This window comes from Lineus longissimus, chromosome 2 (assembly GCF_910592395.1).
Source record: "Lineus longissimus chromosome 2, tnLinLong1.2, whole genome shotgun sequence".
Classification (NCBI taxonomy): Eukaryota; Metazoa; Nemertea; class Pilidiophora; order Heteronemertea; family Lineidae; genus Lineus; species Lineus longissimus.
The window spans coordinates 23,353,878-23,381,128 of record NC_088309.1 but is presented as its reverse complement, the minus strand read 5'-3'; the positions used below and the strand labels follow the sequence as shown (position 1 = coordinate 23,381,128).

Genomic DNA, 27,251 nt, shown 5'->3' with positions numbered 1-27,251 from the left:
CAGTCCCATCCCAAAGGACTGCTCCTACACGTACAACTTCTTTGACAGACAGGGAGGTCTTGCCGACAGTTGTTGGAATATCTTAGCTCTTCCACATTCGGAACACCTGTTTAAACTGATCTCCCAGGAAGACATCATTTCATCCAATGTATACTATCATATTGAATACAAGCGCATCTCACAATTGCACAACCATCCCTTGAAAGTATTGCCCGCTGTGAAAAATACCCCATAGATCAAGGCCTGGCCATCTCAATTAGTATCCCCTTCCTTACTGGGACCTCTGGACTCCAGGTGTCCTGTGTGTTCAAGCATACATGTAGTAGCATGAAAGTCTGAAATTTCGTTATATTATCGTAGCATCAAGGTTGGTGTATCAGCATTAGCATTGTGTAGCTACTCCCTAAGGCATTGTCGTATCCTGATACTCGGACAGCTCTTGGGAAGGGCTTGAGCAAAATGATAGGGGTAAAAAGGTCAATCAAGGGCATGTTCTGGGTTGACAAGGGTGTCCCATTCTGAATTTGGAGAGCTCTTCAGGCAAAAACAGCTTATCAACTGATCTAGACAATCTGATACTGTAAAATCATGCAGGAGCAGTCGGGACATTCTCAATGGCAACACCAACTCTGTAGTGTAATGATGATGCAATGCATTAAAATGCAGGTCCTGCCATCTTGGAAGACAAGACTCCCAACTTTGATCATAGCACTGAGGTTTCACTAAAACTGATAACATGTATTAGAAACAAAAGGTATTTATTTTCTCTTTCACCATTTGATCTGAATTGATTTCAGATATTACTTTATGGAAAATGCATTAGGCCTTGTAGAAGTAAGTCAATAACAGGGTCAATTCTGAGAGCTATCCACATGTAATGTTTCTTTCCTGCCTGATGAAAGATACTGTCTCTGCATTTCAAACAAGATGATGCTAGATGCAACTGCGCTATTCAAACTATCTGTCCCATTACACATAGGAACATGAAGTTTATGTCCAAATTTTTTGTAGGCAAGTTCGTAAGCACCAGCACTTAGACCTTCAGTCTCTCCTCCAATGACCAAGACCACCTCCTGTTTCGACACATTCAAATCAGAATAAGGCTTACTATTCATTGGGACATGTTTGTATGCTTCCAGTCTCACATCATATACTGCCTTTTGTTTCTTGTCATCGTCACTATCATCATTATCACTATCATTATCAGTATTTTCATCATTGTCCTCTGCTTCTGCTTCCAACAGAGACTCCTCTTGCTCTTTCTCCAACTCTGATATCATCTTCAATGCCGCAGATACTTTCCCTTGGTCACTTTCATCAGCTTCTTGAGCAGTATCAGCCAGATACACTGCAGAGTCATCATTGAGGTAGTTTGGCATCATTCCCCAATCCACGTTTGTTATGATAGGTATCCTGAAGTGAGCACCAGCGCCGGATCGTAAAACTTTTGGCTCCCAAACATCAACGCAACCTGAAAGGAAACCTATACATTGAGAATCAAACTCGTTATGTAGTAGAGTTAGAATCACCAATAATTAGGAATAATTTACCAAATGAAATACGGTCTTTTCAAGTACAAGAAGACCTCTACCAGAACCTCAATTAGATGAACCTGAAATACTTGTATATTAAGAAATACAATACACTCTATCATGAACAGCCTACCAGTGTTTTGTAAAAAAGAAACAAATGAGTGTAATTGACTTACCCTTACTGACAAGGACCCGCTTACACCCCGCACAAGCAGCTGACCTTAGCAACGTTCCCATATTGCCAGGCTCACGGATATTATCACAAATCAATGTGATGGGAACCACAGCAGATCTTGTGTAGTTCATCTCTCCTTGCTTGGGCATTCGGAAGATCCCTGCAACGATAGAAAGGTGTTAGAATGGCGTACATGATATGACTCGTAGCAGTTTGCAAAAAGGGACAAGACAGATTTCTTCTTGTATCTGTAAAGCAGCGACATCTCAATTAATTAGTAAAGTTTGAGATAACAAACATGATGCGCTACACTCCGGAAGACTGGGATTACACTATAATTCAAAATGGCATAAGAACATAAAGTTTAGCACATACTGTACACTACCTACCCATGAGACCAGCTGGTGACTTAGTATCCGACCAGTTCTTCAAGCTGGTGTACTTCAACTTATAAACCTTGGCATCACTAGAAGTCACGGGTATATCATCCAAGGATGTGAGCCTGCTGAAGTAAAGTGCTTCCATTTCTGCTCCAGCTGAAATAGCATCCGAAATCAGCCGCTTTCCCTCAAGGAGTATTTTACCCTCTTTTTGTCTGTATTTCCTTGATTTGGTCAGCATCAAGACTGGCCTGAAATTGAAGGCAGATACTGTAAATGTGCCCAGACATGGCATTATTTATATTTCTCACCCGACATTACGATGATACGACTGATTTTTCCCTATTTTGTAATGTTGGAATTTTACAGATGATCGCATCTCAACAACTACAACACAGTAACACTCCACTCCAGAGGGGCAGAGACTGTCACTGTGGCCTTCGAGTGTGTGCGGTACTCACCCAAATCGCTTGTCGGATTCCTCCAATTCTATATAAGGAACATTGTGATACTGCTTGGCTTCTCGCCCTTTAAATTCAACAGTTTTTGCAACACCCGCCTCGGGAATGGGTCGAATCAACTTGGGCATTTTTTCACTGGGGTTTACACCAACAGGAAATTTTAACTTCCTGGATGCTTTTCTTTTAGAATCTTTTTCTTCATTTGCAGGCTGTACTCTTATTGCTCTTCCTCCTCTCAAATACCTGAACGGTGAATGGGTTATATGAGTCTGGGGGCAATAATTTGAAATATTTTTAAGGAAATTTGCAAAAACATGCTTTCGCATGGGCGCAGCCATCATGTTTAGGGTTTCTACTTGAGCCAATCAACGCTCGTGTAAAGTGCCTTTGGCAACGACACAGAAATGTTAGTGTACTAATTGCTCGCTAGGTGATTGCGCCCCAAACAACTGAAAACCTCTGCTTCCCCGTAAACTTTAAGTTAACGTGAGTTAATTGTAATCTTACTGTGATTCATCTGGGAAAACAGTTGAACTTCACTAAAAACTAATGCTATGTTGATTTTCTCGGCGAACTGACGTCCGACAATGTACCGTTGGAGTGCCAGTGCATAGCCATTGTGTGTATAACGGGGACATTTATCTATTTTCGGACGAAACTCAGTCCCTCACAAACTTTGGTCGATTTCGGAGAGAACATCTCATCTCATTCAGCCAATTGTTCAAGTGGGAGCAACTGCAGAATAGCCGGGACACTCTGTGCTAAATGATAGGAATGTGTACATAATGTACAGAGGGACAGAGTGTACATAATGTACAGAGCTACTACTGTCCCGGCTATTCTGCAGTTAGGCCTTCAAGTGTTTCTTTCATCATGCCTACGACTCAGTTGGGGGAGGGGGGAGGCGAATACCACACTACTTATGTTCCTCTTCTTGTTGATGATGGCTAAGTAAGTAAGTTAAGGTGTGACATTACAGTATGATTACTGACAATGTCAATGTCATATGTGATATTTCTTCCATTCCTTACTTCAGTAAATCAGTGGGCCGATTTCTACTCACAAACCATGACCAGCCAGGGGCAAAGAAAGCTACGGTTCATCACCTACTTGTCACCATGCGAACGTGTAGAATTCTTCCAGACCATCATGGAATATCTGGAAAAGAAGCTTTCAGTCGAGTCATACCTTATTTATGAATCAAGATGGGAAGGACCACCAGAAGGAAGGCCGGATCCCTTTACCTCGGATGAAGCTGATGTTGGTAAGCAGTATGCACATATTTGTATTTCACATGTATTTCTGAGTGGTGGCAGAGCTAAATCTTCAGGAGCAATATTACGGATTACAGTTGATAACAATGACTGTACCAGGAAACTTAAGTGCTGAAAAACAGACAAATATCTGGAGATCACGGCCCAATGGACCCAGAGAGAGATATGTTGTTAATAAAACCCCTCACCCCCACTTGGCTTGGGGGCATATTGGTGGGGATGTAGTATGATCATCATGATTCTTGGGGATCTTTGCCACATGATTTTGCATACATGACGATGTGCTGTGGACCTTTGAATGATTAATGTGATGATTGAAAAAACACTCAAATTTTTCAGGGTTCATCAACAGCTCATCTTTTCTACGGCTTTCTCATGAGAAGAATCCCCATGTGGTGCATTTGCCTGTTGGTGCTGTTCATGTTCATGACAAGAATATTTCAAATCAAGCTGTGTACTATTCTGATGTGATAATTCATTCGGATCAAGAGTAAGTTAGTATGAAATTCTTCATCACATATTTCTCACCAATCAGTCTCAGTTCCCCATTAGGCTTTGCAATGCGACTTTATTTGTTCTAAATGCTGTGATGTATTAGATTCCATTGACTATGATAAAGCAGTGTCATCAGCTCATTCTCTTTTGGCCCTTTCTTCCAGGGATAAATATGACACTTTCCATGATTTGAAGGGTTGTCGCTGGGCATACACTGATGACAATTCTGTCAGTGGCAACCTCAGTACCCTGAGCTACTTGCGGTCAATTGGAACCAATGCTAACTTCTTTGGAAATACTATACGAGCTGGTAAGTGCAATGAACTGGATTGTGTAGATTCATTTCAGAAAAAATTAAGTGCCTTTGGTTGCACAAGTCCAATCTTGACCAGGGTTGGTGGACATTATCAGTAGTTATTGAAGAGTCGTGTTTGTTATCTAGTGAGGCACTTGAGTAGGACAGTATTATCTGTTACTGTTGACTACTTGTATAAGTATAAGCATACAGTGCCATAATTGTCAATCTGGTACTGACAATAACCAAGTTCATTATGGCTGTGAAGTGTTTACTGGTGATCAACTCATGTGAGGAGAGTGAATCACTGTCTGGCCACAACCTCTCAGCAAAAGAATAATCTGATATTGCCCAGTCAAGACCAATTTTTAAATCAGACCTAAGGTACCATAATTAACTTTTCCCTTTCAGGAGGCCACCTGAAGGCGATCAAGATGGTTTATGATCATCGAGTAGATGCCGCTGCTGTTTCATCTGTGGCTTTGAACACATTCCGTGCTGTGCACCCTGAGTATTCCAAGAAGATCCACACCCTTACTAGCTGGGGCCCTCTTCCAATTCACCCAATCGTGATTAACAGCAGGATACCTGGTAAGTGGTGATGCAAGATCACAGCATATCAACAAGGTTTTTCTTGACTTCAAGTTGAAAGCCTCATCAGAAAGACCTGTGGTCAAGCCGCATTCTGATGACTTAACATAACAGAACAAGAGTTGGAGTAGCATAAATAGATGGGAAAATAGTTTGTATTTTTTATGGGAAATATACGTATTTCCACAGAACAAAAACTTTTAATAATGTTGCTGGTGGCATTTTCTCTTTATTAGATCTTTCTGCGCCGTGATATAAAATGTTTCTGGTATTTTCAGACGAAATGAAAAAGTCAATAGAACAACACCTTCTCAACATGAACAAGGACAATCATTGGAAAAAGAAGTTAGACAACTTTGGGGTGGTTGGCTTCATACCTGTTAGTAGTTCCCTCTATGACCATGAGGTTGCTCTCAAGGACAACACAAAGAATTTAAGTCTTGGTGCGGTCTACTACTGAAGCATGAGATTCTGCATGTACATGCATGTAATTTATAGCATTCCACATGTTTTGCCTTAGATGTGTATTCAAATTGTGAATATTTTTAGCTCACATATGGGTGACCTTATGTCATCTCGTTATGTCCTGCATACAGGGTGGCGGCGCTTGTGTTTGCTTTCGTCCATCAATGGTGGCACGTTGGCTCACCATCGAGTCGAGAAAATTGAAACCCAGTGTTGAAACTTGGAGTGTAGATGTCTAATGGCAACGTGGCTTGACACACAAAAAATTGCTACAGTTTGACCTACTTTTTTGACTCCAGGCCAGCTTCGAAAAGTCTTATCTTGTCAGTATCATGAATGCTTAGTCGATGATTGCAATGACCTGCCATGAATATCATACCCAGTGATGACCAATTTTACCTGCAGACGAGAAATCCTTTTGTTGCACATAGCAGCAATATAAATCGCTTGCATGTTGGGTGCTTTGAAGGATCATTCGGATATCAGTGAATACAGTGTCTTTACCGTATATTTTTTTCCCTCATATGTATAGGTTTATGGAATGTACAATCATGGTAGACTCAACAATTGTTTTGGTTGCCAGAAATGTGCAATACAGTTAATGTTACCCAGAGTGTACATTTTAGAAGTATGTATTTAGCTTCTGAATGAGTTTATTTAATTATCATAAATCTAATGTCATATTACATTTTTGGTCAGTTATGCTACAAAGGGGTGTTCAGTGTATTTACTAAATATTGTTCTTATTCTGTCACTTGAGCCTATGGACATGCTAGTTTACAAGCAGTTTGAGGTTGCAATGAGTAGAGCACAGCTTTTGTTAAATAGTGACTGACCTACTACCTATTTCTTTCATCTTACATATACCATTCCATTTTGTGGTTTAGAGAAACATTTTATATTCGTGCATAATGCTTGTCATAATAATACATGGTTCTTACAACAGAACTTCTACAGAAAATTATCAAAATTTACATGTTGATGTCGTACATGTACCACTATAATTGCCCCAGAGATTATAGTGCTTATAAGCTAACATCAAGAATTAATATAGACTCCATGTATAGTGTTTATGCATTGTGAAATAAATGACCAGTTAAACTTTTCAGGTTCAAACGTTGCAATATCCATGACTTAGCAATAATACATAATTTCAGATGATTCACTGCATGCAGGTGTGATCAGACTTCCCTGTATAAGATTTGCTGTTGACGAATGTACATTCTCACATAAAGTGTAGAAAAAACATGGCTATGCTTGTGAATTTTGATTGTCCATATTGTTACACGAATTGTTGCTGACAACATGTATAATATCTGAGGTCTTGAATCAACCATGTATAAGTAACATGTAAAAGCTGTACTGTTTGTAATGATATCCAGTACTACAGAAGTAATTGTCTTGTGTGTTTGTTTTGTGGTGGATCATGTGATGAAATTGTATATCTAAAAGAAACCAATTTATATAGTTAATCTTGCATCAGAATCAACTGGACCAGGCATCTTTTGCCCGTAATACACCTATCCGTTATACACATCATCAAAGACTGGGAACTTAGCCCAGGGACTTGGGAGGCCTGTCTGATATGTGCAAGGGTGCGATGTAAGATTTACTTAACTTTTTGTGAGGGGTGCTTCTTTATTAACACCAGGTTCCAGATTTTAGACTGTGATCATTGTAGATTATTAATATGTCACTGCTTAGCATTTAATGTGCAATTTATCTGCAAGCTCTATGAAATATATGTGATAAATCACCATGCATTTGTAATTTATAGAGTTCTGTGTTTATTTCTTAGAAGTCAGAGGTGACATGTGTTCTCCTCAAGGAAAATAGAATTCCATCAATTCTGAAAGAATATACACGGGCAAGACCCCTCCCTTGATCACCGGCCTCAAGATCTGTCACTGTGGCCTTCAGGATGAGGATAGATTCTGTATGGCTCTTCTGGCAAGAATGAATCACTTCAAGGCCGATTGGGATCAATGTCCCTTCTATTCTCCAACAGCCAAAATGACTCTCTCGTCCCGTTTCCACAGCTGCGGCATGGTCAGGACAGTTACTTTCTGTGTCTGTTGCAAAAAGCCAGAGAGATAATGATTTTTCTTACACGACTTCAAAGAGGCTGACAGATTCTATTTGTGACCTCTACCAAACTCCTACAAGTGGAGGTCAGGTTCTGTCAACTCGTGCTAAGGTCCTACAAGAGCAAGGCAGCTTCTGATGATCTGACTTGTGCCAAGGTCCTACTGAGCATAAGGACGTGCCAAAGTCCTAGAAGATCCCAGCTGGGACAGATTCTGTGTGTGGCTCCTGCCAAGGTCCTCAAAGTGGCCGACCGATTCTGTTGGCAAACCCTAGTGAAGTCCTACAAGTGGAGGACAGGTTCTGTCGAACTCCTGCAAAGGTCCTGAAAGAACAGGGCAGCTTCTGACTTGTGACTTGTGCCAAGGGCCTATCTGAGCATAAGGAGGTATTCTGTTGGTGCCCCTAGCCAAGATCCTAGATGGGACAGATTATGTGTGTGGCTTCCGCCAAGGTCCTCAAAGAGGCCGACCGCTTCTGTTGGTGAGCCCTGGTGAAGTCCTACAAGTGGATGACAGGTTCTGTCCGACTCCTGTCAAGGTCCTACAAGAGCAGGGCAGCTTCTGATGATCTGACTTGCGACAAGGTCCTATCTGAGCATAAGGAGGTACTCTGTTGGTGCCCCTAGCCAAAGTCCTAGAAGATCCCAGCTGGGAAAAATTCTGTGTGTGGCTCCTGCCAAGGTCCTCAAACAGGCCGACCGATTCTGTTGGCGAGCCCTGGTGAAGTCCTACAAGTGGAGGACAGGTTCTGTCGAACTCCTGCAAAGGTCCTGAAAGAGCAGGACAGCTTCTGACTTGTGACTTGTGCCAAGGGCCTATCTGAGCATAAGGACGTATTCTGTGGGTGCACCTAGCCAAGATCCTAGATCCAACATGGGACAGATTCTGTGTGTGGCTCCTGCCAAGGTCCTCAAAGAGGCCGACCGATTCTGTTAGCGAGCCCTGGTGAAGTCCTACAAGTGGATGACAGGTTCTGTCCGACGCCTGTCAAGGTCCTACAAGAGCAGGGCAGCTTTTGATGATCTGACTTGTGTCAAGGGTCTATCTGAGCATAAGGACGTATTCTGTCGGTGCCCCTAGCCAAGATCCTAGAAGATCCTAGATGGGACAGATCCTGTCTGTGGCTCCTGGCAAGGTCCTCAAAGAGGCCGACCGATTCTGTTGGCGAGCCCTGGTGAAGTCCTACAAGTGGGTGACAGGTTCTGTCCGACGCCTGTCAAGGTCCTACAAGAGCAGGGCAGCTTCTGATGATCTGACTTGTGTCAAGGGTCTATCTGAGCATAAGGACGTATTCTGTCGGTGCCCCTAGCCAAGATCCTAGAAGATCCTACAGGGACAGAGTCTGTCTGTGGCTCCTGGCAAGGTCCTCAGAGGCCAACCGATTCTGTTAGCGAGCCCTGGTGAAGTCCTACAAGTGGAGGTCAAGTTCTGTCAACTCCTGCAAAGATCCTACAGGAGCAGGGAAGCTTCTGATGATCTGACTTGTGCCAAGGGTCTATCTGAGCATAAGGACGTATTCTGTTGTTGCCCCCAGCCAAAGTCCTAGAAGACCCTAGATGGGACAGATTCTGTCTGTGGCTCCTGGCAAGGTGCTCAAAGAGGCTGACCGATTCTGTTAGCGAGCCCTGGTGAAGTCCTACAAGTAAAGGACTGCAGGTTCTGTCCAACTACTGCCAATGTCCTACAAGAGGAGGGCAGCTTCTGATGATCTGACTTGCGCCAAGGTCCTATCTGAGCATAAGGACGTATTCTGTTGGTGCCCCAGGCCAAAGTACTAGAAGATCCTAGATGGGACTGATTCTATCTGTGGCTCCTGCCAAGGTGCTCAAAGAGGCTGACCGATTCTGTCAGCGAGCCCTGGCTGGTGAAGTCCTACTTGTGGATGACAGGTTCTGTCCAACTCCTGCCAAGGTCTAAGAGGAGGGCAGCTTCTGATAATCCGACTTGCGCCAAGGTCCTATCTGAGCATAAGGACATATTCTGTGGGTGCCCCTAGCCAATATCCTAGATGGGACAGATTCTGTCTGTGGCTCCTGCCATGGACCTCAAAGAGGCCGGCCGATTCTGTTAGCGAGCCCTGGTGAAGAACAGGTTCTGGTGAAGGACAGGTTCTGTCAAACTCCTGCAAAGGTCCTACAAGAGGAGGGCAGCTTCTGATGATCTATATTGTGCCAAGGTCCTACCTGCTGAGAATGAGAGATGTGGTTTGTGCTGCATGCCCAGATTCTGGCATGAAGGATTATTCCCGTCTCAAGCCAAGGTCACACGAAAAGCAGAAGAGATTCTATAATGTGTCTTGTGCTTTGATACTATCACACTGACACAGGTTTGTTTCTACAAAAGCAGGACATGTTCTATTGAGTGTGTTTCTCATTCCAAGATCCTACAGGAGCAGGACAGATACTTCTCATGCAAAGGTCTGACAAGGCAAATTCTGGTTTTGGTTAATGCCTAAGTTATTCGGTTTATGTCCCAAGATTTGAACCTATAAACAGCAGGACAGAGTTTCACACCAAGACAGATACATTCCTGAATTGTTTGATGTCCGACCATTCTGAACCATCAGAGGTACGCCATCCATGACTTCCCCTCTGTTGGTGTATCCAAGTCTTGGTCGGCAGAGTGGATCCAAAACTTGAGTGCCAAGATGATGTCTGACTTGCAGACAACATCATCTCCTTGCTTTCAAGTCACCAAAGAAAAACAAAACAATGAGATTGCCTTTTAACTAACCAATTTATTACTTTTAAAGTACATGTAAATTATAACAAAATAAATTCCTCTTAAGTTATATTATGAAATAAATCAACTGAAGCAATAGCCTGGGGAACATGTATATTTATATCAAAATATGCTGCTTTATACACATTTGGATGAATGGTATCAACAAGATACGCAACTCATATCATTCTCTTAAAAGTGTCAGAAACAAAGCGAAAAAATGATTCAGAACAGACCTTTGTGCAGACCAAAATCTGCAGATGAACAACCTAAATGTGTACAATGTGTCTCAAAATCCAGGACAACAGGTCCAAGTAACCAGATCATCTACAGATATCTAGCGATTCTACTTATCAAATGTTCAATAGCACTATGCTGCTGTGTTCTTAGTTGAGTCCACTTATGAGGTGCCCAGGCACAAAGCCGTGTGCATTAAGTTTCAGTCTTTCAAGGGCAAACCAGTCCAATTTCATTGGTGTGTCCATTCACCAATCCTGTCCTCCGTGGCAGAAATCCTTATCTTTGGTTCATGGTGATACGACTCCGGCTGCTCAACTCTCGACCATTCGTAAGTGACAGGCCTGTTGTTCAGTTCCGCCTCGATACTTTTGATAGCTGCTTTGGCCTCGGGACTTATGAGATGAATTTCATAAGACAGTGTCTCTTGGAGTCCGAGTAACATCTGACGCACTTGTTCCATGGTTTGAACACTCTGAAATCAGAAGAGAATTCATGAATCCAACAGCATTAATCTATGAGTTTGAAGCTTCTCCGGAAGATTCAGGGATGATGAAGTGCTTTGAGCAAGGACCTGTACATGGAAAAGGGTTGTTCTGGAATCAAACTTTAACTTTTCAATTTTCTCAAAAAGTGACAGAGATAAAAGCATTCATTCTCACCTTCACATTTATCTTGACAAATAATTCATCGGTGACGCCATCCCTTTCACAGCATAGTTTGAACTTTGCATCCACCATCTCTGGCAACAGCTTTGGCGCCATAGTAGCCTGAGTCTTGAGAACTTTGTCGACCTTTGACCTATAAGCCTCCATCATGAGTCCAAACGTCTTTGTATTGAGCGCTCCAAGTAGAACCCTCCTTTCATGTGGGATGTTTAATTTGATGGGGCTGGCATCGAGTTTCTCCTTCTCCTCCATGCAGTACAGGATGAGTTCTTGGATGGAGATGTTCAGTGTTTGGAGGTATTCCATCTGGGCGGCTACGCTGTGGAGCATTCGCCACGTCTCTGCAATATGGGTTGTACCCTGAGGAAAGAAAATGTCAAGTTATAACTTTGTGTAACAGAAATTCAGTTCAGTTTGTCCAGAGCTAATTGAAAACGGACTGGTACATATTCAGAAATAGTATTTTAAGCCCTGATAGTCTCACTGCATGTCTTATCAACAAACTTTTATAGAATACCGGTAGTCGACTGCAAGAAAATGCCGACAAACCTGATTCATGAGAGTTTTTGTCAGCAGTAACCGATGGACTTTTATCCAGTTGAAGTCCTTCACTTCTTTCATTATCCTCTGGTCGAGAAGGTTGAAGGCTATTCTAAGGTTTGGTCCGGAGAAGGGCGTCTGGTTATCAGGGGTGGCACCTTGTTGGAAGTGGAATGCAGCCTAAGAAGAGAGAATTAAAATTTTACTTAGATGAGGTATTTTGTATGGCAATTAAAGGCAGGAGACTTGCCCAAGTTTACAAGTGACGCGTCAGTGTCCAGTATTGAACCCATGATGTTTCGATTATTTATGAGTTGAACACTTTTAAGATTTATCTGAGACTACGCTAGATTCTACCAAATGATGACTCATCCATTGATTTCAGCCTTACAAATTCCTTTCTTACCTTCTCAGTCTCAAAGAAAAGATTCTGATACAGATGTACAGGGTTCCAGTTGAAGAACCTCTCCCACCTGAAATGCAAAACAGAACATTTTAAGCTCACATAACAGGCAAATAATGTACAAACATGACAAATGATGACTTTAAGAAAGAAAGCAGAGGCATTGCACATATGATGAGTAGATGTACAGTTTTAAATCTACTGGCAATAACTACAACACTTACTCTGTCTCATTACTGTCAACGTAATGAAAGAGGTGTTTATGATGAGTAGATGTACAGTTTTAAATCTACTGGCAACAACGACAACACTTACTCTGTCTCATTACTGTCAACGTAATGAAAGAGGTGTTTCTTGACAACTGGCACATACTGCCATTCTTGAGGCAAATAGAACTTCAACACAAGTGCTTCCTTCTGTGCGACCACCCTCTCAAACTCTGCTGTAAACGCCCTCTTTCTGGTAATAATGTCATCAGCTGTCCACCGCTGTTCTTCATCGCCGAGATAAAAGCCATGGAAAACGTACTCTGATGTTCTGAGGATTTCATACAGATGATTCACAACTGGATGAAAAATAAAGGAGTTTGTCAAAATTCATTTCTTGTGCCTAAACTGGAGAGGATCAAGTGGTGATCTAAAGCGCCCCCAAAACGAGGAATTCCACTTGCATTTACTGGCAATCATGATTCCTGATTGCATGCAAGAAAAATCACTTGTTTGTAAAGGTCATCACAGGTACCTGCAAGTGATTACAGCAACTTGCAATTAACATCCAACCCAGTAATTACTGGTTTTACCCACAGAGGAGATATCTTAATGCACATAGCAGCGCTCATAGTCACAAATAGCTGATGAACTATTTCTTCTTCTTGTTGTGGCTTACCAATCTTTGCATAGATCTGACTGGCCTCTCCATAGCAGCCTTTTGGTCCCTTGATGTAGCAATGCTCATGAAGCTCAAGCATTCTCAGGTATGGATCCATCCTGCCATACAGGGGGCTTTGTCCACTGATGGCCATCGTCATAGCAATCTTAAATAGTGGACAAGTCGAAGTAAAGATTACGTGAAGAATTCATTTCACATTTTTGCACCCCTAACAGTCAGGATTTTACCCTGTTTCACGATAGAACTAGGCACACAAAAATAAAGGGGTTTACAGTACGGGTAGTTGTTATTTGAGCAGACGTATTCAAATATTGGTATAGTACCGTACCTTGAAATTTCCCTTCTTCTGGGTGAAGTTTGTATTTGTTAGTTTCTTCGTCAGCTGTGACATGATGAAGAAAGCGGCGGTGTCCAGAATACACATCGCACTGATATGACCTGCAGGACAAGAGGGTCAGGTAAAGTCAGACAGAAAAGTCCACCATAAATACAGGATGTCTCTATGAGGTAGCAGACGACCAGGTATAAGCCACTGTTTCACCATTGAATAAGATCTATGAACTCCGGTAGTGAACTGATTAAGATACATGTAGCACACATTTTGCCAAAGTTTCTTTCCGACATTATCTCATCAACATGAGTTCATTGCTTACCATGTCCATCACAACCAGGTATTTCATAGATAAAGTTCTGAGGGTCGGCCAACTTAGGCGTCCCATGTTGCAATCGCTTGATGCACTGTTTGTTGCTCTCAAAGAGGAGGTGCATCTTCAAGGCGGCTTGGCGGAGGTGGGTTACAAATCTTGGGTACGGATTTGGAGGAAGGATAATTCCAGCGAGTAGATCGGCTAAGAACTCTGACCACACTTCATCCATGTGTATATCAAGCATGTACTGTAAGAGAAACACAATAGTTTTACATAAAATCCAAACACAAAACAGGAACTTATCAAGATTCCAATGCCACTGTTGAATGCTAAAAGAAGAAGAATTCGGGGTACATGTACATGTACATATGTCAAGAAATTCCTATTTAACCTTTTCAGCAGTTACATATATTATGTTTGAAGAGCTTCTTGGTCGTCTACTTCCGCCACACACATTACCTTGATGAGAACAGATTCGATGACAATGTTTTTTGGCGCTAGATCTCTCTCGATACACATCTCAACATTGATCACTGAAACAATAGAACAAAGGTGCTTTAATTTGATGAAGACTCTGTCATTGGCATATTGCAGTGTTATTAGATAAGTTGTGCTTTGGAATGACCAATACTCTTCCTCTCAAGGGATCTTTCTGTGAACACAATCTGATAATCTAAAGAAAATGAGGTGAAATTACAACCCAATCTGCCTAGACATACACTAGGGACTGAATTTGCTTTTGGTTCAGAGGGCATATAACCATGGTGACAAACCTTGTCGATCCTGTAACAAGATTGGCTGATACTCCAGTCCATATTTCACCTCGGCTTTGTGTAATCCAACTGTCGACCCGCCCATCCGATCAGGCTCGTGTGTCTTCTCCTGTGTCTCTGGTTTCTGAGCATACTCAGGGAATGTGGATTTCATGAGCGTGACAAATTGCTGAAATAACAACGTACAAAAAGTGAATGACAAAAACTCTTATATCGAAACTCTCATATTCATTCATGATAGGCCCTATTCAAAATGAGCATACTTGCAGATATTTGGTTTCACAAATATTACCCGCTAACTTACATTTATCAGAGGACAATCTGCCAGGGCGTCTTCAATGAACTGGTTAAAGAGCATGGAGCAGTAGAGGTTGACGAAACGGAGCTCAATCACAGTCTGAAATATAACAGAAATTGCATGAAGTGGCATTAAAACCTCTGAAAGGAGCATCACATTTACTGTTAAGTTTCATGATTCTATCTTGAACTCACATCAGTATCAAGGGGTACAGACTCCCTGACTGTTCCGTCCTCTTTGGTCAATATCTTCTCCAGCCTTCCATCGACCCTCTGTGCCATGGTCGTAGTATCAATGCTCCGCTCGTGCCTGCAAATAGAGGGGAAATAATCCAAATTAAAACATACCACAACTGGAAATGACAAGGACAATCAAAAAGTTGCATTTTAAGAGCGTGATATACCATTTCTGTGCCCAAGTGACATAACAACATTGAGTGAGCTCAAAACATTCTATGTTTACAGATACTTGCAGACATTCTGGTTATATTTTTAACATCTTCAGCAAAGCAATTATTTTTCAAAAAATAAACTCACATGTGAGAATTGAGGAGTTCCTTCAATTCACGCCTGTATTCATGGAATGTCTTGTTAACCAGACTTGACTCTTCCTCCTGAAAAAAATAATATTTCACTCAGAATTGACAAGAAAGTACATAAAGAACCAAGTGTACCTCCAGACAAAAAACAATGCAAGCACTAATTTCCAACAAACAGGGCAGCCCGGTTTATGTCTAACAGTAATTCTCATCAACTAGAAACAGCATAGATACACACATACTACTTACATCCTGGTAGTTAATGATCAGCTCCCTGATAACCTTGTTGCGGTCAAGCAGACGCACCATCCTAGCTGCAGTCGAATGGAAAAGATGATGAAGTTCAAGGAATATCTCATCATCGGCAGATTCTCTATCCATTAGAGAGAGCAAGAGTATGAGATGAGCGGCTTCAAATATCTCAAGTTGGGGATGGAGTGACGCTATCTTCCTCTGCCACAGGGACCTGAAAAACAAATGAGACTTGAATAATTCTACAAATAACATAATTCCTCTGATGTTTTAAGGCATTCCCTCTCAGTTGATCACTAAGTGACTGAATACTACAGCAGATTTTGATACCTCAGCATGCCGTGAGTGCATCTCCAGCTTGGATGCTCGGCTGTAGCATGCAAAATGACGATTGTTTTACATCGTATTCAAAAGACTATGAAAACCCAGGCATTTAAATTTAGTGAAAACAAGTTGGTGCATCGTATTAGATAGAACCTTTGCATTAATGTCAAGCCTAATGGTGTGGAATGCAAGTGGCAAACAGGTTGAGCTACAAAACATGGCTTTCAAGAGAGCTACCAAAATTGACCATTCAGGGGTAAGCTCAGATGTAATATTTTACCTGATAGGTGATGTAATATTCCATGAATATGGACTACTGGGATTCTCTTCATCGTGGTAACGGAATCCATCAATTTTAACTCTGTCTTTCTTGTCAGCTTTCTTGAACCCAAGTTTCTCACGGTATTTAGCACCAAAATCCTTGTTTCTTGTGGGGTATTTCTTATCAGGTTCTGCATTATCAAATGCACCTGGAAGATGAAAATGAGGTACTTCATCTAGTTTACTATCACGGAGTGTGAAAGATGATGATCGAATGACCCATCATGCACTTTTTACATGAATATTTGAGAGAGAAAATACTTGGTTGAGTTTTTTTCATGAAAAAAAGCAGAAGGAGTCTCTTACCATCAGTAGGTCCAGTTAGACCCTGCATCTCCTTCCTTGGCAGGTACATCCCCATGTAGGACTCAGCATTGACTCTCTTGAAGAAATACCCCTCAAATAATGTCATCATTGGCAATTCGGTGAATGAACACAAGCTAAAGGAAGAGCATATCACTATCATGGTTGAGAATCTTTTTCATCATAATCAGTTTCAATTTTAGTCGACTCATAAAAGTCAGCAGTCGAAGCTGACGTGACTTCACTATCTTTAGAGCAAGAACTTTAACAGAATACAGTTAGCAATCGAATTTTGTCAAATGTTGATGGTGTGCCACTGGAGCATGAAGCCACAAAAGAGTATGCTTACACTTCCTTGTGATTGTCAAGGTCATTTGTCTGTATATAACTGAGACCATACTGCTTCTGTCCCCGCCGGTAAACATCAGTGTACTGGTCAGTTCTCATGATGATCTCGATGTTGATCAGTTTGTTCTCATACACGACTTCACGCAGCTTGTTCCACAGAATACCCTAGATAAGAAGAAATTTGTGGAAACTCAATAGATGCATATGGTTATCTTGATTTAATCTTAAAGGTCACTTAAGCTGTCTGGGCAGAATCACCGTCTATCTTGGGCTGGTAGGGAAGCTACGAGACTGTGTTTAGTCAGTACTACTTACTTCGTCTGCCTGCACCATATCAATGGACCAGAAGTCATAGTACCAGATGTCCTCCTTCCCTCGTCGCCTCACTGGTACATTCATACCTATAACAGAACATCAGTTCATTAGAATCATAAGAGTACCAGTGTCTTTCAACACTTGGTCTCAAGAATACTTTCTGGGAACATTATATCCTATTCATGCAAGCTCAGTTCAAAGCATCGAAACCAAATGTATTAAATCACATTAGTCTTAAGAACTGCAACAGCTGATAAACAGTATCAAGAGAAACTCTCCAGTACAGTTAAATTCTATCATAACTTCTCAATCCTAAGAATCAACGAAGATAATTGGTCTAAGACAATCATGTTCAAGTTGAACTTACCCAAGACCGTATGACTAGTGAACTGGATCGTATAATTCAGGTCTGCTAAGATACTACTAATGAAAAGATCAATAGCCTTTTCCTTGTTTGAACCAGTTATCAAGTAGTCGATACGAACTTGGACTGTAATAGGGACATCATAGAAGGAGCCATGAAACACAGCTGGACCAACGAGAGTAGCCGTGACTTGATTCTGAAAGAAGAGCAATTATAAGGTTTTCAGTAAAAGCAATGCTTGCGTAGGCAAGGTTAGGCCTGGAGTTGGGGCGCATAATAGTTACTCTTATAGTACTGCTGAAGTGAGCTGGTCATTTACTTTCATATTTTATCCAGATACTCACTGAAAATCCATCCTGTGTTTGTAAAGTTGACATTCTGGGGGTTAGATCATCTACGAGGTGAATGTACTCCTTGGCTATGAACGGATCCACACAGCATACTATATTGGGCAAAGCCCAGATGTGTTTGTGACCCTCGGCATATGTCATGTAGGATATCTCAGAATTCTTATAAGGAAAATCTGAAAAGGAAAACAGATGATTATTGCAAATATGATAGAAATATTAAGATAAACAGCTCAAGGGCAGCAAACTGCGGTATAGTGTGATAGTGATGCCACTAAACTGAACAGTATTTCAGGTCAATTTTTCACAAAGTCACAAAGAGATTTTTTAGTACTCACCAAACAATTTTCTAATCTCCAAGTCCGATTTATTGTTGGTCCGCATGTGAAAACTTTCTGCTAACTGTCTTATCCTCCTCACAAAGCCAGGATAGGGATTGCATGGAATGTCCCCCCTCGATAAGAGCACATTGCATAGGGTCCGGAATGATGATTCAATGGCAGTTTCTCGCAAATACTTCCTGATTACAGAAATGTCTTGGCCAAACTTTGGATCAAATTCTTCAAACTGCTTATCTCGTTCTGTGTCAAAGGTACTCACATCTAAAGACTGTATAACAAAAACTACTTTAATGAAGTGACCAGTGCTTTACCTCTTAGTATTGCCATATGGTGTGTATCGACATTTATTTATGTCATAATGTTTAAATTCCCAATGATATTATGGGGCTACGACATCCCGATGACCCACCAGTAAATATGTCGCCTGACAACTAAATGTGCATCAACATCTGAGGTGTTTTATAGCCAATTTCAGTTGAGGGTCTCACTTTTATATCAAGAAAACAACCTCTTGGTTTCATGCCCTATAGGCCTATAATTTCATATCAGGTTTGCAAACAGATCAACCCTTGAACATAAACCTACCTACCTGGGCCCTGGTTGTCCTGGGTGATAATGGCCTCTGTCCTGGAGTGGTTGGGAGAGAGCTGAATGGAGTGCCTGCTTCTGAAGGAGCTGCAGACTGAGGGGCTGAGTACTGAGCCTTCTGAGACTGAGCACTCCCAGGCTTGACTGCTGTCAGACTCCCATTTCGGGAAGCCATCTGGCTGATTTATATCGGGGCGTAAACCTAGAAAAAGAGATAGAAGATTCTGCTATGATATTGGATGTTTACGGTTTGTTACTTGATCATTCATCATCATTATTTCCTAATTTAGCATGTTTTGCATGCATTGCATTATATGAATTGCATTTGTGACAACCCCAGGCCCAGGCAAAGCCAATGCAGGAGAATGTATGCAAAAATGTTAACAACAATCAAAAGTTTTAGTTGACACGACACGTGACAGGCATGGGATGACAACAAAACTCACCACGATCGTTTTTCTTAATCAGAGTGGTCTTATGAACAAATTCTTAAAGAAACCATATTGTATATACCCCTGCAAAAAAATATAGAAAGTTGTAACAAATCGGTCTGCTAGGCATGCTAGGTGGTCGCCATTTGTAAACAACCTCCCACGTGCTTGGCAACTCTCACGAGAACAGTGGAGAGTGAGACAAGTGTTCGGGCGCGAAATAAAAGCCCGGGAAATTTAAATACGTGCTCTGTGCGCCACGCCCGTCGGACGGGACGCCAGCGCTGGATAGCAAGGAGATGATAGCAAGAGCAAGCACCAACACGATTAACAGCATATTAATATTTATTTAAAACTAAAGACACAGAACTCAGTCGCGGTGTAGAAGTAAGAAATGTCAGCCTGGAAAAAGTGTCCAGTCAAAGTGTATATATTCTGACGAATTATGAATGTTCTGTAGAGGCCAATCTTGACCACCAAGGTTTTAGCATCTTATCAAGATTCAAATATATCCCGGATATGTCTAGAGGGAGCATAGACCATGAGGTTCAGGATGGTAGAGGCCATGACCATCAATAGATCAGAAATTAAAGCGCATTATAGAATCCTTTCTTCCCCAGACATTCTATCCTGTTGGGACATTTCAAACTTCTGCACCGGCATTATTGCAGTCCAGTGTAAGGGTGTGAGGTTAGTGGTGTGATGTTATAGGCTATAGTGCCCGGGGGAGGGGGTGCACAAGGTTTAATTGCCAAAAGTCTGTAGTGACCGCGGTCTGAGTAGGCCTATCTACTTCTGATAGGCTTGCTACCACTTTTTTGCGAAAAAACGAATACTCACGCCGCGGGCGAAAGCATAGGCCGACAAACGACCGTTGCTCTGTCTTACCAACCAGATGGTGCGTCAACATCGTTTATCCGCTTCTATGTATCAGAACGGTGACACTAGATGGCATCCGAATCCAAACACGAGAACCCGCTTATTCTGCGCGCAAACTTCCCGCAGCCGGGTGGCAATATTATCGGGGTTGTCAAAATAAGATTGTGTTTTCGTCACGTAGCTTTTAATACGCATGTGTACAACACAAAACAATTGGCGTTATTCAAAGTGATGCAGAATTACACTGGTCTGGTATATAGGCCTACTCATTCTTTCCACGGCAGAACTGTATATACATGAATTAACATAATAGTCTATTGTCGTTTTAAGGGCCTAAACACGTCATTCTCACTCGTATGTGGCCATAGCAGGCTTTTGGATTAGATTTGTTTAGGCGTCGCTAGTCTAGTGTGCCTCACATTTCGGAGTGCCCCGTTTTTGGATATCACGGAAGAAAATCTGGAGCACATTGTTTCAGCGGGTCCATCATGACGACAGAGGACCAGTATCGGGACATCGCCAGTAAAGTGACTAACACAGTCCGACAGTACAGGGAAGAACCCCTATCAAATTGGAAACAGGTTAAGAAGTCGGTAAGTTCAGTACCTGTTCAGTCCACGACCAGTGACAACAGTATTGTACAAACCTTGTTCCGAGTTAGATGAGATTAATTGCACAACATTGGAGCGTACAATCAAACCCAAGCGTCTCGATAGAAATCCAGCATCGTTTCGCGCAAAAGGGTTCACACTTTTTGCCTGTTCTGATAAAATTGATGTTTTTTGTAATTTACTTATGCGGGTACGACCTCGAAAGTGTCAATTGACCAGCAGGTTCTGTCGACACTTCTGTGTTTAGTCGGGTTATAAGCCAACGACACTTGAATATTTTATTCTAGTTTCACTGTCTAAACCATCCAGAAAGAGTCGTCGCAGTACTACCATTGATAGGAGTCATTTAATGTGACCATAATGTCATTTTTTGGAAGATGCAAGAAAGACTGACATTTAATGAGAAAAAAGAAATGTTTTCATGCTGATGTTTGCGTCTTCTATATCATCTTGACCACCTTGGTTTTTGCATCTTATCAAGAGTATACCAAGGTAGGAGACCACGAGGTTCAGGATGCTCCTTTATCAGTCAATATCAACAGTAACAATTTGAGGTGTTCGAAACTGCGAAGGAGTTCTTTAATAAGATACATGTATAATCATCCGTGTTCTCGTCGATTTCAGAATGATGTGGTCGTGTGGACCAGACCAACAACTCATTCATCTGGTCATTTGTAAGTATCAAACCTGTGCACTGTTATTGCCAAGAATTGCACTTCGCCGACAAGTCAGACTCGGCAAGGCAGCCCCTTTGTCATCCTATTCACTACCGTTGGCCTGCATGACAAGCTGTCACTCTGAGCGTCATTTGTGACGTCAAACGAATCGTCGTCTATGGCGTCATGACGGGCACCTGCTCTACTGACAAAACACGTAATAGTCGCTGAATCGCCGATAACCTCGCAGCATCCTTTACAGACTTTCCCCTTCTTTTCAGATATAAAGGTGAAAGCATAATCAATGCAAGTTTAGAAGAGATCTTCAAGTTCGTCGGTCCTTGGGAAGAATCCCGCCGTGCTCAATGGGACAAGACAATTAAGCTAGTCGAGGTGGTCGAGCGGCCGGCAGAGGTGAGCATGACACAGATATAACCCCTGGGGAGACCCTTCTTACAAGGCCGTGGGATTACTAAGAACTCTATGTTGAGTTTATTGCCAATTTTGTCATAGGAGCACTGGAAGAGCCACTTCGCACAGTCCCTGTGATTGGTCTCTTTTGCCATGTATATATGTATCGTCTCACTAAGGGGAGGGCGGGGGACGACGCGTGGCATGGAGAGACCAATCACACGTGTCTGTGTTGAAAAAATCTGACCCTAACTCAGAAAACCAAGACTCCCGAGGCAGTCAATCGTTTTAGAAACATATTTAGTCAAGTGAGGGGGGAAGAGGCCGATCTACATCGTTCGGAGTGCAGAAAACATGTGCGTGTCAAGACAAATACGTAATGATAACCTGTATATTCCAAAGAGACGCTTCAGTAATGGAGTTTAAAATTCCTGTTAGTCTTCCTTGTTCCTTTCTCTTGTTTGTGTTCGGCCGCCAATTGATACTTGGTGATAGCTCGTATCAGTTTAATTGCGATTTTAGAGTTACGCTTTAAACATGTTAACATCTAGATACATGTATGACCACCTGCCCATTTAATTAAAATTGAGCCATGTGCGCAATTTGCGCTGAACGATAGTACGGCATTCCACCCCCGCGAATTCTTTCTTCGATCATGCTAAAAGGGGACTTTAGGCTGGAACTTTCGGTGGGGTCAAAATGGGTTCTCTCGGTGGCCGATATCACATACAATATTAAGGTTTCGCTCACTCTTCAAGATGTATTGGGTACACACTCTCCCCGTAGAAACCTTATAAAATTGCTTTTAAAGTTTACTAATGAGCAGGAAGGTTTATGTAATTTTCTACATTACCCTCCGCCATTAGGGGCAAAATAAATAACATCAAGATTGTATTCAGCTGGTTTCTAGGAGACAGATAACTTCAAATATTGGCATTGGGATGTAGCAAATAGACTTCAATTAAAAATTGACCATGCGATAGTGTGAAAATCTGACATCTGTGAATTGTGACCGCGAGAGAGAGTCAACACTGTGGCTGAGGGTGACTACAGGGACGTCAATGAGCCTGAACCAACCCTGTATTGCCCCCCCCCCCCCCCCCAGTTTATTTATGACAACCAGTGATTGGGAGAGCTATCAGAAGCGGACAAGAAAGGGGAACTATCCATGTGGATTAGTCTCGATATAAAATCATTGTTTGATCTTGTGGCAAATACCTGAGGTAGGTAGGCCTTTATAAGTACATTTTCCAGCATTCCAGTTTAAACACATAAATAATACCCATTCACATTCCCAAATAGGGTTTCCAAGGGCCAGGGCTTAAATTGAAAGTCTAGTTCAGGTGCACTGGAGGAGTTGGCGAGAGGAGTCATGCAGTGACAGTATACCTGCTGACAGCCATCACAATATGTTGCTTTATTAGTTTCTGTATGAAGGGAGAAATAATGTCATCCACAAGACTGGTCACTGCATCACTCTATCCAAGAATTGTGTAACTTTATGCTTTTATGGCCATCATCATTAAACAGTTTCTCATTATTTTGTTTGAGAAGTGAAAAAAATATATTTATTCTAAATAGTTGTCAAGTTAGATATATTTGTGACCAAAATTGAATAGTCAGCCGGTTGCACTACTATGTGTGAATGGGTAATGTAGTTGCAGCAACTTATAAAATTTGTGATTTCAGCATCTTGAATTTGTTGGGTTTTGGTGGTCTTGGCTTTAACTCATACAGAGCTCTGGTGGAATCAGACTCCTGTTGAATCCTTAAAAGAAACAACGATACCTAACAATCCCTCTTTAGCAATTTGTCATCCCCAGGGATTGAGTTTGAAGTAAAGCCAGTGACTAAAAAATGTTATATCTTAATCACAGCTATATTCCATGACCCCCCCCCCCCCCCCCGGCCAAGAAAGTTCACACCCCTGAGCTAGCTTGTACATTTGTCTCATCCGTGTGTCCATCCATGTGTATCTCTACTCTGTAATCAGGAATTCATCATTCAAGGTGTAATGTGTCTGATACTTGGTCTGTTTCCACTCGATAATTGAAGGCATTGTCTGTTTTCAGGATATGGTCGTCATGCGCTCAGTCACCCACAGTTATGCCATGGGCACAATCTCGCCGAGAGATTTTATTGATCTCATATCAATCACACAGACAGAAGATGAAATATGCACAAGTGGTAAGCAAACAAGTCATTTAAATCACTGCAACCTGCAATTATAATTGTGACTATGTGAGAAAAAAATTTTGAACAAATGAAGTTGGTCTTCCATAGTTTGCTTTTGGTCCTCTATTGTGTGGCTTGCAACACAATGTCTTCTCGCATGTAAGTCCCTTCATTATGCCACAGTAACAGTATTTGCACTATATGGTAACCAGCGCCAAGTATCATGAACCGTAATGACACCCCCTTAGTTATAACTTCTGGTTATACTCATTCTGGTATTGTGTCCTTTTCCAGTTTATTAATATAGACTCGAGTGTAACTTGGAGTTACAAGTAACTGGGTGGTTTAAATGTTTATGATACCGAGCTACCTGAAAAAAGGGGTTGTCAATGCCAAGTAATCGATATTACAATTACTTTTCAGCCATAAGTATAGAACACCCTGACTTTCCAGTCATTTCTGATATCGTCAGAGGCTCAAATGGTCCACTTGGTCTCTGTATTACTCGGATCCCAGGGTAAGCCATGCTTCTCTTACAGGATACACTGCTGCAGGCGGAAAGAGGATGGCATTCTGTAGACTGCCAAATATCTGAGAGCATTAAATGTCCCACAACTCTTGAAATAAATACTTTATTGATTGGATTTTTGTAAATTTCCTAACAGATCCTAACTTTTGGTACATGTATATACGTGTACTAGAATCTTTTCTCAATGATCAGATTTGGACCAATTCTGCTGGATTTCATATTGGTTGCATCAATACTAGAGTAAACACGGACAAGACCTTCACTGGGCATGGTCTATTGAGATAAGTGACCATCACAAGGCCACAAGTATACTTTTAAAGGAAAAGGCATGCTGTAAATCACATTTTTCTTTTGCAGGGAGCCAAATAAATGCAAAGTTGTCAACTTTATTCACACTGATCTCAGCGGCAAGCTGCCAAAAACCGTCACGCAGAAAGTATTTCCTTCTAACATTGTGGACTTCTATGTGCAACTTCGGCATGCTCTCAAAAAAGGAATTCAGCACTATCACGACAAAAGCGCAAAATCAGAGGAAAAGTCAAAATCCTGAAAATGTTCATTCCTGCATCAGAAGACCTCAATCGTGAAATCAGTTAATAAGCGTCGATAGTATATTTGGATTTCAGTATCTGTGTTACAGTGCCTGCAGTTAAAATTGAATGTTACTTTCGGACAAGCTCTCTTCACAATTCTGCCAAAGGTTCAAGTTTATAATTCAACAAAATAAGCATTAATTTTCCCTACCCTTTAACCAGTGCAGGGAACCAATCTGTGATTTTGATAGTGTAAATTTTGTTTGTTGTGATTGATTGATTTGTGTTATGTACGAAATTGAATCAAGTAGGATTTTATGCTACAACATATTTAATTGCATCTCATCTCATAGTTTGGACTAGATGTTAGTTCTGTTCTTTTGATGGTATTTTTTGACCGGACAATATTACAAGAATATGTCATGTGTGCCTCGTCATAAAGGTGTTTTTTTAATGACCCGTCTATTAGTAGTCGGAATTCAATAAGATCTGAAACTTACTTCTTGACAGGTCCTAGCTGTAAAATAACAGCAGTCACGGTACACATCTTTAAAATGATCTCAACCAATGAGCAGTCATATTGGCTTCTGCTGGTGCCACTGGTATTGGACAAGTTATCATACAACACTCTTTCATATAGCATTTCAGCTTAACAGTTTTAGCAGGGTTATTGAAAACATTGACATTACTGCTGGATGTATAATACTGTATACTGAAGCACGCATACAGTATTATACACAACGAAAGCTAAATGCCTTAAGTAAAGTTAATTAATGCCACCTGGTACTCAAACCATCAATGAACTGGTTTATGTTTATGCCTGCGTAGGATGTACAGGCTGTACATCATCTAGCGACCAAATTGTTGGAAATGGCTCTTGCTTATAGTTTCCCTATCCCTGATCAGTGATTGCGCAGCCAACTCCATCATTACAATGTATACTCAGGCAGAAGTATAAAATAATTGATGCAATGCAAGTTATTACTCTTTTTAGCTTAATTTTCTACAAAATATTTTTTATACTAAATGTATGTATTTTATGAAAAAGAATATTATCAAAAAATATGTGAACATGGTGAATAAATGGTACTTTTGAAAATAATGTGATCGATTTGTGTCTTTTGATTGGTTTTAATCCATTACATACTATGAGGACACTCCCTTCTGGATGTAATGAAAATCATGGCTTCTTGTTATCATTCCTTGGCAATTTCAGCTGTCAATTCCAGAAGATTACCAACATGTGTTACAAGTCCACTGCTTGTTCCACACGTGTCACATTTATGCATATGTGTACATGTGGGACCAAAATGACAAAAGGAATTATGTCAGTTTATCTATTCAACAGGAATATTCAAGGGCCATGTAGGTCAGAAGCAGGCAAAGTATACTGTTGTTAACCCTTTAAACATAGAGAGCACTGAACATTTCCCCCACGCGAAACGATGCCGGTAATACCACCGGCATCCCACGCAAATTAATCGGCTAATAATCATTGGATATTCCACACATTAATGCTCTTTTTAATAGGTTATAACACCATCAGGTAAATGGCCTCCATGTATTGCCAATGTATTCAATGGCCTCATCAGCTTGAATACAGCAGTTATGGACAAGAACAATGAATATTGATATGGATTAGTACAATTGTCCTCCATTATATTTAATACTCGAGATGGAATGGCACTGACCACGTCAAGACACGACAAATGCGCTTGTTTTTTGCCGGCAAATTTCTGTATTGGTCAAAAAAGCTGTCGCAACATTAAAAGGGCAAATGTTGGGACCCTTATTACAAGTTGACATCCTTCCAGCAGCTAACAATATTAGACAACACTCAGGGGGATGGGTACCTCCGTCCAAATTATTCTATTCCCTTTGTCATAAGAATGAAGAAAGTATTTCTGTTCAGTAGAAGACATACCATATCTCAACACCACAAGTGGAATAGACAGTAATCCTCCGTAAGAGTGCAGCATGTGATGGCAGTGATCAACTTGACTGAAGAATCTGCTCCGTGTCATCCTCAAAATGAGCAAAGAGCAAAAATATATC

General features: G+C 41.3%; 4 protein-coding genes across 5 annotated transcripts; 2 read left to right on the top strand and 2 right to left on the bottom strand.

Annotated features, from left to right (window-relative positions):
• Positions 1 to 758: 758 nt before the first annotated feature.
• LOC135483125 (rRNA methyltransferase 3, mitochondrial-like) lies at positions 759 to 2,889 on the bottom strand. Its single transcript, XM_064763677.1, has 4 exons — positions 2,549 to 2,889; positions 2,097 to 2,338; positions 1,709 to 1,867; positions 759 to 1,471 (listed from the first exon to the last, which is right to left on the bottom strand). The coding sequence occupies exons 1-4, from the start codon at positions 2,887 to 2,889 to the stop codon at positions 852 to 854; spliced, it is 1,362 nt and encodes a 453-aa protein (XP_064619747.1). The 3' UTR covers positions 759 to 851.
• Positions 2,890 to 2,939: 50 nt separating this feature from the next.
• Positions 2,940 to 7,420, top strand: LOC135483126 (uncharacterized). Of its 2 annotated transcripts, none has more exons than XM_064763678.1 (6): positions 2,940 to 3,034; positions 3,585 to 3,812; positions 4,162 to 4,312; positions 4,482 to 4,627; positions 5,024 to 5,203; positions 5,482 to 7,420. In XM_064763678.1, exons 2-6 carry the CDS (start codon positions 3,617 to 3,619, stop codon positions 5,661 to 5,663), a joined length of 855 nt encoding a protein of 284 aa, XP_064619748.1. In that variant the 5' UTR covers positions 2,940 to 3,034; positions 3,585 to 3,616; the 3' UTR covers positions 5,664 to 7,420. The 2 variants fall into 2 exon arrangements, with proteins under 2 accessions (XP_064619748.1, XP_064619750.1); XM_064763680.1 differs by lacking the exon at positions 2,940 to 3,034 and adding an exon at positions 3,285 to 3,499.
• A 3,034-nt stretch (positions 7,421 to 10,454) lies between these two features.
• Positions 10,455 to 19,531, bottom strand: LOC135483124 (uncharacterized). Its single transcript, XM_064763676.1, has 23 exons — positions 19,418 to 19,531; positions 18,973 to 19,173; positions 18,381 to 18,651; positions 18,040 to 18,218; positions 17,699 to 17,891; positions 17,332 to 17,417; positions 17,018 to 17,181; positions 16,672 to 16,805; positions 16,325 to 16,514; positions 15,718 to 15,934; positions 15,467 to 15,543; positions 15,125 to 15,239; positions 14,937 to 15,029; positions 14,633 to 14,801; positions 14,319 to 14,392; positions 13,866 to 14,106; positions 13,541 to 13,650; positions 13,210 to 13,357; positions 12,640 to 12,889; positions 12,328 to 12,394; positions 11,931 to 12,101; positions 11,376 to 11,741; positions 10,455 to 11,188 (listed from the first exon to the last, which is right to left on the bottom strand). Exons 2-23 carry the CDS (start codon positions 19,144 to 19,146, stop codon positions 10,946 to 10,948), a joined length of 3,732 nt encoding a protein of 1,243 aa, XP_064619746.1. The 5' UTR covers positions 19,147 to 19,173; positions 19,418 to 19,531; the 3' UTR covers positions 10,455 to 10,945.
• An 872-nt stretch (positions 19,532 to 20,403) lies between these two features.
• On the top strand, positions 20,404 to 26,238 carry LOC135483802 (stAR-related lipid transfer protein 5-like). The gene is made up of 6 exons (XM_064764850.1): positions 20,404 to 20,874; positions 21,517 to 21,566; positions 21,830 to 21,962; positions 24,032 to 24,146; positions 24,558 to 24,651; positions 25,021 to 26,238. The coding sequence occupies exons 1-6, from the start codon at positions 20,770 to 20,772 to the stop codon at positions 25,211 to 25,213; spliced, it is 690 nt and encodes a 229-aa protein (XP_064620920.1). The 5' UTR covers positions 20,404 to 20,769; the 3' UTR covers positions 25,214 to 26,238.
• The last annotated feature ends 1,013 nt before the right edge of the window (positions 26,239 to 27,251 follow it).